This window comes from Anoplophora glabripennis, unplaced genomic scaffold (assembly GCF_000390285.2).
Source record: "Anoplophora glabripennis isolate ALB-LARVAE unplaced genomic scaffold, Agla_2.0 scaffold1253, whole genome shotgun sequence".
Classification (NCBI taxonomy): domain Eukaryota; kingdom Metazoa; phylum Arthropoda; class Insecta; order Coleoptera; family Cerambycidae; genus Anoplophora; species Anoplophora glabripennis.
Window position 1 is genome coordinate 47,481 of NW_019417415.1, and position 16,774 is coordinate 64,254.

General features: G+C 31.9%; 1 protein-coding gene across 1 annotated transcript in view; it reads left to right on the forward strand.

Annotated features, from left to right (window-relative positions):
- Window positions 1–16,774, forward strand: part of LOC108916306 (dual specificity testis-specific protein kinase 2) — a 67,882-nt gene that overhangs the window by 37,871 nt on the left and 13,237 nt on the right. Inside the window, exon 2 of the mRNA XM_018722521.2 lies at window positions 12,662–12,982. Coding sequence (XP_018578037.1) covers window positions 12,662–12,982 — 321 coding nt within the window. The remainder of the gene's footprint in view (window positions 1–12,661; window positions 12,983–16,774) is intronic.

The following is a 16,774-nucleotide window of genomic DNA, read 5'->3' on the forward strand; positions in this document are numbered from 1 at the left end:
AATTACAAAATTGTGCTCATACTTTTTTAATGATAACTAGAGATCGGAAATCTTAAGGCGGGTACATTATGGGATATACAGGGTTGGCTGTATAACCGAATTTTGTTTTATGTAATTTTTTTCAAACAAAAAGTGACAACCGTTGCCTTCTTATAACTGCACTCTTTACGTTATGAAAATATATAAGTAAGTATTTGCATAATGGTTTGCAACAAAAAGGAGCAGTGTCTATTTTTCTACACTAAACGCTTCACATGGAACTTACCATAAAATATACAGATATTGTTATAAATTCTTGTGAGATGGCGATTTTCTTACCTGTATTTACTTATTCTGCTTCGCTTCTTCTTCTTTGTATCCTATTTTTCTTCTTTATTGTCTTCTAATTCATTTAATTCATTTAATTACTCTGATCCAATATAAGTATGTCAAATTAAAATAAAAATTATATGATTGGCTAGCACTTAATTAACTTTACGAATATTTTTAATTGATCACATACTAATTTTTCTTTATTTTACCTTTTCTTTCTCAATTTCAACCATCTAACTGTACTTTTATTGGTCATACTTATCCAACTTATAATTTATTTGTTTAAAATCAATTATATTTTCCCAAATTTGCCTTTTTCTTTTAAAACCTTTGCCCCAACTCATTCTATTACAATATAGTACGTATTAATAAGTACCAGCAAAAGTTACCAAAATAATAATTTCTTACTCATAAGGAAAGCAAATGCAGAAAATAAATAAATTAACAGTGTTGCCCTTAGTGTTTCTCGATTAATCGTCTTTGCCGATCGATAAATACCCATTTCAAAAACGAAAATGACCGTTCAATTACCGAGGTCACAGACGCATATCTAAAATAGTCCAAGTTTCTGATGGATGCTACTTTTACTAATGGTGACGAAGCTTCAACTACATTTTAGTAATCCCACTGTCCGCGTCATTATGCAATAATATGTACATGTCTGCCTCTGATCTGAAGCTTCGCATCGATCAATTTATTCGATACGTATCTAGCGGCACCTAATGCCTGCCCTGTCGGTCTGGCGTGCCGGTAAACAATCCAGGTTTTCCGTGTATTTCATTGACGTTTGTGCATGTGCGAGTACGTTTGATGCTTTGCTTGATCGAGTGTATGGCACGTGTTTTTATAGCAGTCAGTAGCATTGTGTATTGTGAACATAGAGCGGCACACGGCTTGGCATAATACAAAGTTTCCGATGTCTAGTAATAACTTTGTGTTTATTTTTATTAGATATTATGATGTAAAAACTCTTTTTAAAGAAAAAGGTGTTTGTATAAAGGACAGCAAATTATATGTAAATGGTTTCCTAATTACTAGTAGAGAGAAAATTACAAAATTGTTCTCAAACTTATTAAATTGTAACTTCATAGCTATTTAGAAAAAATCAATATTTGTTTGAAGCCATTCGTTTTAGATAAAAGATGATGTGCATTGATGACAATGAAAAACAATAACAGAAACTAATCACTAATCTTACGACGCTACAGTTTTAATCTATAACATTTTCACAATGTATCTACTCCATTTACGTCAATAAATTTTCTTAGACTTTTAATTAAATTAGAGTTACTCTCGTGCATTGATAGGGTATTTGCATACTAACGACTTCATGTAACATAAAAAAATCGAGTGGGTTTAAATCTGGACTGCGTGGTGGCCACAGGAATTCGGCCAATCCATCGATGTGGAAAACGCACATTTAATTAACGAATTTGAAAATGAGTTGGTGCTCCGTCGAGCATAAACTAACAATTTTCTTATATTTAGAGGCCCATCGTGAATTAGTTCTTCCAAGCGATTTACTTTAAAATTTAAGTGTAGGTCGCCTTAAGTCTACAAGGAACTGAAGGAAGCTTCCATGGTTCGAAGAAGCAAATTCCAATAATTCCACAACAAACATTAATCGAAAGTCCATATTGAAAGTGTCTGGTCTTCTTTAAAGATGGGTTTTCAAGTTGTTAAAAATTCCTTGGTAAAGGTACCTACTTTAGTTCGTAAACAAAACTTTTTTTTGAAAAATAGGATCAGTATTATGCTTATTGTCAAAAAATTAATAACACTATATCTGTGTAAGGAGTGATATTTTACCAAAACGTGCTCAATTGTTTTATTTTAACGTCTTCCACCTATAGCTGCTTTGTGTCCCATTCTTAAAGGGACACCTTGTGTGATAAAAATTTCTGTTGTAAATCTTAATCAGATTTTTATTGTTTTTCACATTTTTTCCTCAACGGCTTCATTTCTTATTCAAGACGATAAATAAGCGGTAAATATTCTCTGATATAGTAACAAATATTGGTTTAAAATGGGAAAAAATGCATAAATCCATATAAACACACGTCAAGCAACCATCTAAACAGTTTTATCATCATCACTTAGTTTTTAGACCATAACCATGATCGTGGTGAACAGTTACCATAATGTTCAGCTAACTGTTGTATCGTGATAATCATAAAGAAAAGAATATTTAAATAAATCTCGGGATAATATACATTCGGGACAGCCACTTAAAATGTCAACATTAATGTTAGTAGTGATATTTACACATTGCAAAACTGGAAATTTACAAACATAAGTTTGTTCTAATTTTTTTTATTATTATGATTAATGTTAATTACAGAAATTTACAAATTTGTTTTTGAAAGTCGCGCTGAAGAAATTTTTAGGTAAATGTCACTGACTCTTGTATAGCCCGAGTTTATTTTTTTAAACCTAATTTCATAACCTTGTTTGTCGAAAAGTATCCGTCCACTCATATTTATGTATATACCTACATATATAATTTATTTTTGGAAGTCTGAATGACCCTGATAATAATTAATAGGTATAGGTGTACGATTGAATTTCCTGCATAGTTCATTGTTCTGATTACACAGTCTGTTAAAATTATTTAATTAATTTATTTGAATAGTTATTGCGAACTGTTTATGTCACAAGTATTCTGCATAACGTCGGTCGTTATTCCTTATTGCAGTAGATCGTAGGCGTTGCTTAGGTGTTAAATAACAGATATTTGAATAATGTCTTGTAGTGTGGAATTAGAGGAATGCCGATCCGCATATTTTGTTGAATTTATTTCCATAACAAATTCTGTCTGGGGACTGGGGCCTGGTGAGGTGTTTAAACCAAGTTTTTTAATATTGCTGTTATATTTTCGATATGATTACAAACTTTATATGTAATAGTAATGAAAACAAAAAAAGGTCTTTACCTTTACATAGATCTTGTGTATTTTTTTATGCTTAATCCAAATCCGCACCCCAAAAACCGATTTACCAGGTCATTTTTTAGTAAAACTCTAAAATAAAATAAATACACCTATAAATAATATAATTTAACTTATCACTGAAGGGGTTGGAAACCACCTACAGCTAGGATCCCACTTACCTTTTAAGCCACACATTTTTCTATTCAATGTTTTGGCCTGAATTTTGTTACCGCGGGTTTTTGGGGTCGCTGATTACGAATCTGACGTCCGAATCCGAAAATTCCTGAATAAAAAATGACGGATCCAATATAGCGGATGTAAAATTCGGAAAAGCATTCAAACTTTGAGGATTACGTCTGTAACTTGTTATTCGGTGGTTTTCGAACACAAATATGATGTTTTAATTCGGAAATTCTTAAATCCAAAATGGCGGACCTATTATGACGGTACAGAACTTTTTTTATGGGGCTGTGTAATTCATAAATGTATATATGTTTGATGCTATTTGAAATACTGTTTATATTTTTTGAAAAACAACGTATCCTTTCTAAAATCAAATTTACGAATTATGAAATTTAATTAACTTTGATGTAACTGGAATAAAAATGTCATTCTGAATTTTTTTCGACTGTTTCTGAAACAGATGCCTACATCTGGGAAAAGGCGTAGAAGTTGTATAAATTTATTGTTGCAGTTAGAAGTTTGTAATGTTTGTACAGTGATTATTTGGAAAACTTACAAAATTTCATCACTTGATAAGGTAAAAATTAAATAGTTTCATATACTTACAGGATGTAACAATAATGATTCCACGACTTTCGAGGGTAACATATACAGTATGATTCACAACTTATCCAAAAAAATCTGGGAATAGATGCGGTATGAGGAATGGAGTCAATATCGTAAAAAAAAAATGTAAAATCCTTATAGTTTTCGAGAAAACAATTATAGAAGTTATAGTACATTCGACCATTATATAGCTGGACAACTGATGTTACAACTGTTAGTCTCTAGAGTCATTCGCAATACTGAAATCCGATTACAATCGTCTTTGCGATTTACCTGATATCTGTGGTGTTTACAATAGTTTTTTAGTAGTTAGTGTAAAAATGGCTTACGTGTATAGCAACTCGGAGTTGATGGATATCGTTTCAATTTATGTTGAAGCAAGATAACATTTGTATTATGGTGAAGCATTTGTGTTATGGTGAAGCAAGACAACATTTGTGTTAGTTCATAGAAACCCAAATGAAAAGTCTGGTGATGTTTTATAGTGGAGTCAAAAAATATTTCTTGCAAGCAGGTCTAAATCTTATTCACATTTTTTTTGTCAGTACTATTGAATATTCACCGTATAGGTACTTAAAACCTAGGCATTTACACGGCCAAACTGACAGAGAGTGACCTGCTAATTTCCAGGTATTATGAAAACAAAACCTGTACCACCACTGGCCGAAATAATGTTTAGACTAAAGATACTCGAACGTCCCGACCAGCGTAGAATTATACCCTCAATATCCATTACACAGCTAAGATCATTCGTCAGACGAACCACCAGACATATATCGCTTTCTGCCAGTTTGACCATTGGAAGGCCCAGTCACTGAATAGCAGTAAAAATTCATAGATGTAACATTATTATTACATCTCATCTATAGTCACTCCATGTCTGTAGTTAAGACACCAATAACTAAATCATTCGTAGGTTGTTCCACCTGTGATTAGAACTAATAAGGTCGAAGCGGTATATGTTTGAAGGGTTCCGCTTACAAATGATCCAAACCGTTTGCTAGATATTGCCGGTCTAATACAATGCTGGTCCGGATCATTAACCAACAGAGTAGTTGCTTCCCGCATTATCATTAGTTTAAAGATATTCACTGTAAGGAGAAAAAAGTGATTATTTCAACACAAGTATATATCGTATATACCTCGTAGTCGGCGATATCAAAAATGAAATCTGCGAATAGTGCGCGATAGGGATCTCGATCGGAAGCAGGGAATGTGTGCGAATTAGTGTTAAAATTGGGGTAATTACCCGGCGGAAGATCGGCCTCCTCGAGAGCACCATCACGGTCTACATGTCATTCGGAGAATTTTAGAAATGCGATGACTTTCACTGCGGGCCCCTATCTGATCCAACAGATCACACCGCTGCAGGTTATTGGTACGGATATCTGCGTGCCGAATAACGTGGACCGTCTGTTTCGAAGCCGGACCAGAATGTGGTTGTGGACGTCCCGTCGAATAAATCAAGAGTGCGCTTGTACCTCTTTAATCCACTTAACATTTTTGGAACGTTGATCATGATTATTCTCCACGCAGCTATTGCTGCTAACAATTAGAGGATTCATTAAATTTGTGGCACTCGAACTACATACCAATTTGCCGCCGCCATCTTCAGAATCACATCTGTCGAGTTTCCTACTCGACCTAACACCATCGTGATAGGATATAACTAATTGAAAATTTGCATGACTATTTTAAATTGCTGTTGACGATCTGTTCACATATTTTTGAAATTTTTGATAGAGAACCCCATTTTTGGCTTTATTCTGGAGATATGTCATTTTGGCGGACAGAAAAGTCTTGTGAAAGTAGAAACTAATATAAAAAATCAGGTATAAATAGATCAATAGCTTAAGGTTTGCTGGATCAGTATTTTGTCAAAAACTAATGGCACTCACGTGTTATATACAGGGTGATTCAGAACTTATTCAAAAAAAAAATTCTGGATGCACAGGGGACCCTTACAAATACAATTTTGTAAAGAAAAAAATCAAAAAGGTCGGTTCGAAATTGATTTAAAAATACACTTCTGCACGGCACTGGAAACTGGTCCACTGTAAAACCTGACCTCGCACAATGCGACCGGTATGGCGGCGTGATAAAAACGGACAAAAACTTTCGCAAGGAAAGAAATATGTAAATAGAATTTTATCGCACCTATTTTATGTCGGCAAATTCAAATGCTTTTGCCTTTATTAATTATTAATAAAATTAAATCATTTGACATACCCGATGCTGCAACAGCAATCGTTCAAAATTTTATCCACTCACGTGTAAACACATTTGGGTCCGTCTTACTCACTTTCTACGAACTAACACAAATGATGTTTGTTGTTGTTGTTTCACCATAACACAAACGCTTCACCATAAATTAAAACGATATCCATCAACTCCGAGTACACGCAAACCATTTTTGACACTAACTACCCATTTTTGACACCAACTACTAAAAACGTATTATAAAAACCACAGATAACAGGTAAATATCGCAACGACGATTGCAAAATCCGAATTCAGTATTCGAAGTCGATGAGGCTAGAATGATGCTAGAGACTACAGTTGTCCAGCTATGTAGTGGTTTAATGTGCTATAACTTCAATAATTTTTTTCTCAGAAATTATAAGGATTTTACAAAATTTTTTTTTACAATATTGACTCCATTTCTCATGCCGCATCTATTCCCAAATTTTTTTGGATAAGTTGTGAATCACCCTGTATAAGTTCTTATTCATAATTTAGAATCGCATCTTGGGAAACTTTTATATTTCTATAAATATGTACTTAAGTTTTTTAGGTTAGATCTTAAACAAAATAGTTGTTATCATAGATTATAAATTTGATATCTCAGTGTTTCTTGAAAAAAACTGCTACATAAGATTAGGTTAGTTTAGGTTAGGTTATGTTTTATATGTATCACGCATTAAGAAAAAGTTAACCTTACTTCTACACAAAATTAAGTTAGGTTAAGTTAATACATTTAAATGAAAACGGTTTGACCTAACCTAACTTTACGTAGATAGATTTCTACATAAAGTTAGGTCAAGACAATTTTTTTCTATTGTAATATAGGAAAAACCTAGCTGTAGAAATGTATACAGTATCCTATAATGGAGTGTACATAGAGTAAAGGTGATTTGTGACGTCGTAATAATGTGATCTGGGTCAAACTTAACTTAGTCCAAAAGTTGATAGTAACCGAGTTGCAGATCGTCAAAATCAAAATTTTATTTTCTATTTTTTTTTAAATAACCTTCGAGGTAATTGATGCATTTAAACGATATTTGGTATCCCTTGGTTTTTTGACATGAAAAATTCAAATTTCCTCATAATTTTAGCTTACATTCTAGAGGGCGCCACTTACGTTGCGTCGGAAATTTTGTAGTACACAATTTTTTTGCTATACGCTGTATCTTATTTCCTGATCTCTTCTTCCATCATTTTTACATCAAAACCTAACATCGCTAGGAATGACCGTTCTCGAGATATTTGAAGGAATGAACAATGATAAACGCTTTCAAAACGAGTTTATGTCAAACTTGTCTTTAATTAGTGGCAGAATTTAGATTAGTGTTGACTTTCTGCAGTTTTTCATTCATATTCATTTTGACACCTTGCAACTCGGTTACTATCAACTTTTGGACTAAGGTATGTATGACCAGATCGAATTACGTCACAAATTACTCTATGTACCATTCACTATGGGACACGTTCTGATTAATTTAACATTAAAATCAGTTCATCAGAGTTTATGTCCTATTTCAAAGGACGTACTTAGTTTTTTCTCTTTAATGTTACATTCCTACAAACTCAATTATTGACATCTAATGGCAAATTAAAGGTTAAATGGATATTTTGCAGCAGTTTACGTGTTTCGTTACATTACATTATATATTTTCCATTTAGAAGAACACAGATTGGTATTTTCCTTTTTTGTATTAAAAAACAAACGCTACAAATCGTTTACTAAAACTACCATAATTATTTGTTAAATAATTTTTTGTGACATTATTTTGAGAACATCGGTAAAATGACTAATTTAAAAACTTAACAGTTCGAGTGTACTTTTTTAAATTTTTCAAAGAAAAAGAAGAAATGCAATATTTACATATACTTAGATATGTCTTTGACTAATTTGTTTTAATTGATTTTCCCTGATAGATCCATCATTCTTCTAGTAAGTATCATTTAATTAAACGTCATTTGATATCCTATCTGTACCCATTTATCTAAAAAAATGTAGTCAGGATCAAGTGGGTCACGTAAACATAATTTTTATGTACATATTTAAAAATAAACATTATTGTAGTATTAAAAATTTAAGACATATTTCTGGTTTCTCATAAGTATCTGCGTCTTTCTAAATTCAGTCGAGTCAATTCCCAAAACATTTGAATGATTAATTAGAAGTTTTCGATGTTTTGATCAGTGTTAAAACTTTAAACTTATCGAATAGTACCACTTAATTTGTATAGTGGATTAACGTAATTGGTATTATAATCAAATTATACAAAATAAGTCCCAAGTGTTCAGTAAGTACCTGATATACATCCAAAAGTGGAAATAGTGATACATAGATATCTAAATTAGATCTACAAAGAGGGACTTTTTTTATTAACTCTGTACATATAGAAAACATAACAACTTGTTTTCAAAGATCGTTCCGGATACCGTCGAATTTCATTTACCATTGCCAATACTACCATTAACCACTTCGCTCTCGTACCATAAAAAATGCCCGTATAATGAATATTCGTGCTGCTTTGAAACAAACAAGACCTAGAGGGCGGATATCTAATCAAATCTTCTAATGAGGGATATTTTCTTCGGTCTCGCAGCGTCAATAAGATTTGTGGCCTAATAACAGTCACTTTCATTTTATTGGTGTTGCTTTCCGTTCTGTTAAAAGGCAAATGGCTTTTTTATTACCTAGGCGAACATATATCGTTATTGTACTTGTTTGCTCTTGCTGTTTTTTCGGTATGGGTAGATTTCAGTTTCAAATTGTTAACGTGCTTGTGTACTAATCTATCGAGGCTACCTAATACTTTACATATAACGTTTATATGAATCATAGCTTAGTCATTCTGAGATTTTTTTACTTAATAAGTGCAAAAGAATTGTTTGGAAGACCTAAACAATTTTCAGTTTTGAAATCAAGAGCTTTTTCTTTAATAGACTTTCTTTAATACATAATGTCCATCCAAGTTATGAGATCTCAGAAATACAATCTTTATGTTTTGCTATACATATCTTGCTCGACGCAAAAAATCCATTTTATTATATCAGGCTGTACATTTTTGCCGAGTCGTCATATCGCTTTCTATTTTTTTTTTATAATCGCGTTATAAACTGATTCGCTGATATTTTTCTTGAACGCGCCAGGTACATATCTCGTTTATCTAATCTTAATGACCTTCATTTGGATAACAATAGGCCTCTAAACTGTTTCTCACTTTAAGATAAATAATAAACCCTGTCAAGATGTGCTTTATTTTTAACGATGTCACATTTTATGGGATTTTATTTGCGTAAATGAGTTATTCTCTTTATACTATCATTCGATTCTGCAATTATGAAAGTAGATAACGAAAAAATGTACACTTATCTGTTATAAGAGGGAATTTTATGTACGAATTTCGCAATTATTACAAAACTAGGTACTATACAAACTACAGTTGCAGACACAAATTGTCAACAAATACTGCAATTGTATAATTTATAAAAACATGGTTTTAATAAAAGTTGTCTGGAATCATGTAGGCCATGTATAGAAAATTTTTTAGCTTTACAGGGTGTTCCATTTCGCATGGGCGCTACATAACTTTGTTATTTTAAATTGAACTCCCTGTATATTATTGCGTTTTTGAATTCCTTGGTTAATAGAGTTAGTAGAGTTTATTAAATGTACATGGTGTTTAAAATTTACCGTTTTAGACATATTCAGTTGCTTTTGAAAAAAATCACGATTTCAGCTCTCTAAATGATGATAGCCAGTATCTAAACCGTAAGAGTTAGAAACCTGCAGTTTTCACAATTCGTTTTGGCATAAATTACTCTATCTTGTCATCTGTGGATAAAACGTGTACATTATTCAGATTTGGAAATACTGAGACCTACATTTAATAATCTTACTAGTTGATAAACTTTTTTTTTTCAAATGGAATGACCCATATTAATTGTCATGGATAAATGCAAAATTCAATGACCTTTCGACAGGTATATGTAAGGTTGTCCATACTTATCTTTGACAGTTTTCCAGAAAAATTAGGTTCTTTTCTGAAGTCAAGAAAAGTAGCTATACCTATAACAGCGTCAAGAAGGCCTTGCAAAACCACTTTTCTCTCACATTTTATCAGGCCTGGGACTGACAGTGTCAATATTTACTAACATGTTTAAAAAGTGGTTTGACAGACAAAAGTAAACCACTAACAACAACTAAAACAAAACGCAAAACGAAATAAACTGAAGCTCGGAACACAACACAAGGAGACGAATACTTAGACCACTGATTTACATCAATTGCTCGAAGTGTCCTCCATTTTAATTAACACACAAACGAAAGGGGGTGAGTTTTTAAGGGTAAACAACGGTTTCCCTTGATTTCCAGAAAAACTACAAGTCTTATGGAAAAAAGTTAAATGGCAAAGTTGTAGGTAATAAAAAGATCTACAACTTTTGTATTTACACTTTTTTCACATAACCTCAAAATTTATGTGAAAAATTCAAATAACCAAGTTTTTCGTTTTTTATTTTTATCTTTTACAAACAAATTTTTTTTTTTCACTAAATTTGGTGAAAACTTAGCTATTTATGTCCCAAACACGCTGTAATTTTTTTGATTTGAAATATTTATTTTTTCACCTTATTTTTACTTAATATCGAAAAAGCACCCTAATTTTCAATCGAAAATTCTCACGTCAAAATATCTGCTTTTTTAAAAACGTCGGTGGGCTTTTTCTTGATGGTGTAAAAAAAAATATACATTATTATGGTAAGTTTTCTCAGGAAATGCAAAGAAACGAAAGAAGATTCTACAACATTCTCAAAATATTGTAGATGTCTTATTAAATATTAACTTTATTAACTTATTTGGTTGTTAATTATAATAAACTCATTTAGAGAGCTGAAATCGTGATTTTTTTCAAAAACAACATCTTTTAAAACGGTAAGTTTTAAACACCATGGACATTTAATAAACTCTACCTAATATTAACCAAGGAATTCAAAAACGCAACAATATACAGGGTGTTCCATTTAAAATAACAGAGTTATGTAGCGCCCACGCGAAATGGAACACCCTGTAAAGCTAAAAATATTTTCTTTACATGGCTCACATGATCCCAGACAACTTTTATTAGAACCATTTTTTTTATAAATTTGACAGTTACAGAGTTACAGTTTTTGAAAAAGACTACCCATAGCCTGTTCTTATTTGCGAAAGCAGCAAATTTTGTTCTTTATTCCCACCCACAAATAAAAAACATACACCAAGTGTTAAAAATATCTCGAGCGGTTTTATTTAATTTTAGATACCTATATTTATTTAACCAAATACCTTAATTTTAGCCATAGAATACGCCCCTAGATTTTCTACATGTACCTAGTAAACACTCTGTGTATTATAGTGTAAAAAGACTTTAGGCAAGAATATTAATAAACCTTGCCAAAAAAACAGTTTTAAATTTTTAGCTTTTCAGATTTTCTGAACTAGCATCACAAAATACATCGACTCTAGATCAGTCATTGTATGTCAAGATTAGACTGTTAGGCCGAAAAAATGTATATCGCCCGTTTGTAAGTCATTAACCTTTCAATCCAAGAGGATATTGGAAGCGATTTATAGGCGCCTACCCAGTCAATCAACTTGTGAAATACAGTTCAAACCAAAAAATGCGCCTACTGTTTCGAATAAGTCTTTTGTTCGTGTCCATTCAAATTTCAGAGTAAGTGGAAATTGCAGTGTACACGTATTCATTGATAGATGAAAATTGGTTGTAATAAATTTCAAAAAAATACATTATTGAAAACTAGAATTACTAGGAACTTAGTACGTGGTGACTTTGTTTGGAAATCAGATAGAGAAATAAAATCTTAACTATAGACAGGGTGTCCAGGAGATGGTAGACAATCTCTCGGGTTTGGATAAAAAATGATATGTCTAAATATTATTAATTATTTTTATTATTAATGCAACAATTCAAAGAAATATCTTTTACTTTTGTTGTTCTTACAGTACACTTCTTACAAAGACGAACACATAAAAATAGTTTCTACAAAAAGAGAACCACATATTCGAATTGACTTATAACCTTTATTACAAAATATTAAATGTGAGAGCTAAAGAAAATAAATATTTCTAAAGAATATATAGTTTAATTTGTGATATTATTTTAAATTAAAAAAAAACTATTTAAAAAGTAGTTATCAACCAAAAGTGTATACAAAAAATTGGATTGCGCCGTCTCTTCTGGAACTGACAGTTTTTGTTATTTCCCCATTTTCTGTTTATATGGATTTATCCGGTTTTGCGTCCATAGACATTATTTATTTGCCTCACCATAAAACTAACTACTATTAAGTCCAGCTGAAGCAACACATCTCACTTAAATTGACAATCTCTCCTATTTTCAGGTAACCCACCGGGTCACGGGCCAGGTGATGGTCCTGAAGATGAACCAGCTGCGCTCCAACCGCCGCAACATGCTGAAGGAGGTGCAGCTGATGAACCGCCTGTCCCACCCCAACATTTTGCGGCTGAAGGGGGTGTGCGTCCACGAGGGGCAGCTGCACGCCCTCACCGAGTACATCAACGGAGGCTCGCTGGATCAGCTGATACAAAACAGGAGCATAGACCTGCCCCAGGTCACGAGGGTCGCCATCGCCAAAGACATCGCCACCGGCATGGAGTATCTGCACTCGAAGGGCGTTTTCCACAGGGATTTGACCAGCAAGGTGAGGGGCAGATAGTTTTTTTTAAACTAAACTAACTAAATACACTAATACAAAAAATTAAAGGGTCAAAAGAATTTCCGAAATTTTTCCGTGATTTTTGACAGACTGTATTTAGGTGAAAAGTGGTCGTATCGGGAATTAAAAAAAAACATTTTAAAGCTCTAAGATTGTAGTGTTTAGATCTTTCGGTCGAAATTTTTTAGGGGCTACGGTTAACATGCAATTCTAAGAAATAGCGCGTCAAAAAAATTTTGCATTTTTTTTTTTATTTTATGAGTACAGACTTGGAATTTTTTTTTTCAGCTAAACCATTACATGGACCAGATAGCTTGTTTATTCAGCTTCAATTTCCTTTTTTTAAATTTCGATATGACCCTTTTTCATCGAAATATCGGACTTTTAATGGAAAAGGATCTTTTTGTCTTCAATCATCGATATCTCGGCGACAAATGGTCGTACAGAGAATTGAAAGGCAATTTCAAAAACTGAAATAAATTTCCTATAACATGCTGCCGCAACTTTTCGGAAACAAGAACCTTGTAAAGTTTCATCGTGATCTAGCGAACCGTTTCTTTGTTTCAAACAGTCAAACTTTTAATAAAAATTAAGGGGTCACGTTTTTTTTAAGTTTAAACACTTCATAATTTCATTTTTTTGAGGTTTTCTCACATTTTTACTGCAAATTTAGGGTTTCTGGTCGAGACTTCTCGAAGCGAGGATTCCCGGGAAATCTGGCCTTACTCGAGACGAGAAAAAAGTGTCGAGAAATCGAGAAATCGAGAAATTTAAAAATCACACGCGTCTTAAGTTCTTGACTGGAGTTCGTTTCGTTCATGCGTTCAATTCGTTTCTCGACAAATAACTGAGCGGTTAAAGTGGTTTCTCTACCAGCTCATCATTTATTTATTTTAAGTTTTTAAGGCTTTAGTTTACTTTGATGATTCCTTTTTTTTTAATGTACAGGGTGATTCACTATATTTTGACCCCCCCTTTAACTTTTTTGTTTTAAGAGTTATAAAAAAATGTGAAATACGAAAGTTGCACGATTTTTTTTGAAGTTTTCGAAAATGATAGAAAAACAAATGAAGTTCAAACAAAATGGCCGCGGATGTTAACTTTATACTTTAAATGGAACACCCTGTATATTTTTACATATTTGTATAGAACGTTCCTTGTCGAGCATAGTCATATAGGGTTTGTTGGGTCCATCTCTAATAATATTAAATGGATAATAAGAAGATAATATTAAAAAATGAAATTATGTTTTTTTATTAAAAAAATAAGACATCTTGTAATTGTTAGACCTCTTTCAGGCATTTCTGCCTTTTTTTCAATTACGTAAGGATTTAGATTTAGTTGTAATATATTTTGACATATCGGACATTGATATAGTCCAAAATGCGTATAGGTATTTTAAGTAAATCTCACTAATTAGACCGTGTGAGGCCAATTACTCATGGACAATCTTATATATGGTAGGTCGTGACAGTGACAGGTAGTAATGTCATGATAACATTGTTATTGTTTGACAGTTTGTATTAGTATTTAATTAAAATGGGTTACACAGAAGTAGAAAATTGAAATATTATTAGGAATTAAAATAAACTATGGAGAATATCTTAACTACTCTATCTTAATTCCTATAATATTTAAATTTTCTACTTCTGTGTAACCCATTTTAAATAAATAATAATACAAACTGTCAAACAATAACAATGTTGTCATAATATTACCTGTCACTGTCACGGCCTACCATATAACATTGTCCATGAGTAAATAAGCCCCTCACGGACTAATTAGTGCGATTTAGTTAAAATACTTATACCCATTTTGGACTATATCAATGTTCGATATGTCAAAATATATTGCAAATAAATCTAAATCCTTACGTAATTGGAAAAAAGGCAGAAATGCCCGAAAAACGTCCAACAATTACAAAATATTTTATTTTCTTAATAAAAAACGTTCTTTTCGTTTTTTAATATTATCTCGCTTATTGTTAGAGATGGACCCAACAAACCATATATGACTGTGCTCGACAGGGAACGTTCTATCCAAATGTGTAAAAATATACAGGGTGTTCCATTTAAATTAACAAAGTTAACATCCGCGGCCATTTTGTTTGAACTTCATTTGTTTTTCTACTATCATATTCGAAAATTTCATAAAAAATCGTGCAACTTTTGTATTTCACATTTTTTTATAACTCTTAAAACAAAAAAGTTAAAGGGGGGGTCAAAATATAGTGAATCACCCTGTACCTAGTTATAAGTCTGTGTAGAAATTTTATTATAAGCAGATACCTAATGTTGAAGTGATAAATTAATAGGAAGAACGCTTCTGTATCTTTAAATTAAAGCTTGTTTTTTTTTAAGATTTCTTCGGTTAAATTCCTTATTTACTATTTATTTAATTAAAAGACTGCATGATTAATGATTATTAATAATTATTATTGGAAGAAAACTACGATTCAAAAACATTGAAATAAACATAAGTATATTGAGTGTTTAATAAAAAAACAAGTTAAAGGTTATTATGAAGAAACTCGAAATTTAATTTAGTTTTGTTAGTAGAAGTAGAAACATAAGTAATTAATAAAAATACTGAATAAATAATAAATGTTAATGATGATTGCTAAGTATAATAGCATGTTTATATTTCGCATTGCAATACCAAAATTATTACTTTTTTAAGTTTTAGAAATTTCTCGAGAATTCGAGAATTCCCGGGAATTCCTAGTCGAGAATTCTCGAGACCCGAGAAATAAAATAGGCCCAGAAATCAGAAACCCTACTGCAAATAACGTTTAAATTATTGAAAAAAAAGTGTTTTTTGTTTTTTTGGAAAACCTTCCGGACATTGAAAAAACAAAATCCGTTTGTTTCCAGTGCGATTCAGCTTTTCCGTCCTATGCTTATGTTCGTCAACTTTTAATTAAATTAAAATTAAAGTTGCCCGAACTAGATGTCGACCCCGATTCATACCGTTTTTTGAGATAAATTTCTAATTAATTTTTGTGCAGTCGGTAATCACTTAAAAAACGGTTTTTTTCAAAACTACTCTTTTTCTTTGAAAAAAAAATTTTTTTTCATCAATTTAAACGTTATTTGCGGTAAAAATGTGAGAAAACCTCAAAAAAAATATATTTCCATTTTAATCATGATTATGAGGTGTTTAAGCTCAAAAAATGTTACCCTTTCATTTTTTTCAAAAGTTTAACTCTTCGAATCAAAGAAACGGTTCACTAGATCGAGATGAAACTTCACAAGGTTCTTATTTATTTATTTAATTAATTTTGCTTATAATGACATTACATAAATGTATAGCAATAGTCAGTATGATGGACAACAGTGGCCCAGACAAAAATACAAATATAGATGTGCACACACAGTATACAATATACAATCTTCTGGGTATATCGAACTGTAAGTCATGCTTAACATTAGTCATTTCGTGAATATTTCTAATTTAGCCGTCAATTTTCTAAAAAACCATAAATTACCCTTTTTTCCCTGTTTTTAAAAATTCGTGTAAAAGATGAAAAACAAAAAATTCCGAAAAGTTGCGGCAGCATGTTATAAGAAATTTATTCCAGTTTTCGAAACTGCCTTTCAACTCTGCACGATTATTTGTCGCCGAAATATCGATGATTGAAGACAAAAGGATCCTTTTCCATTAAAAGTCCGATATTTCTATGAAAAATCCCTGTTAAACAGTTTTAAAGGATTTGTACACTTGTTGCAGATTTATTAGATCATCTTGTACATCGTTTTTTTTAATTAAAATTGATGT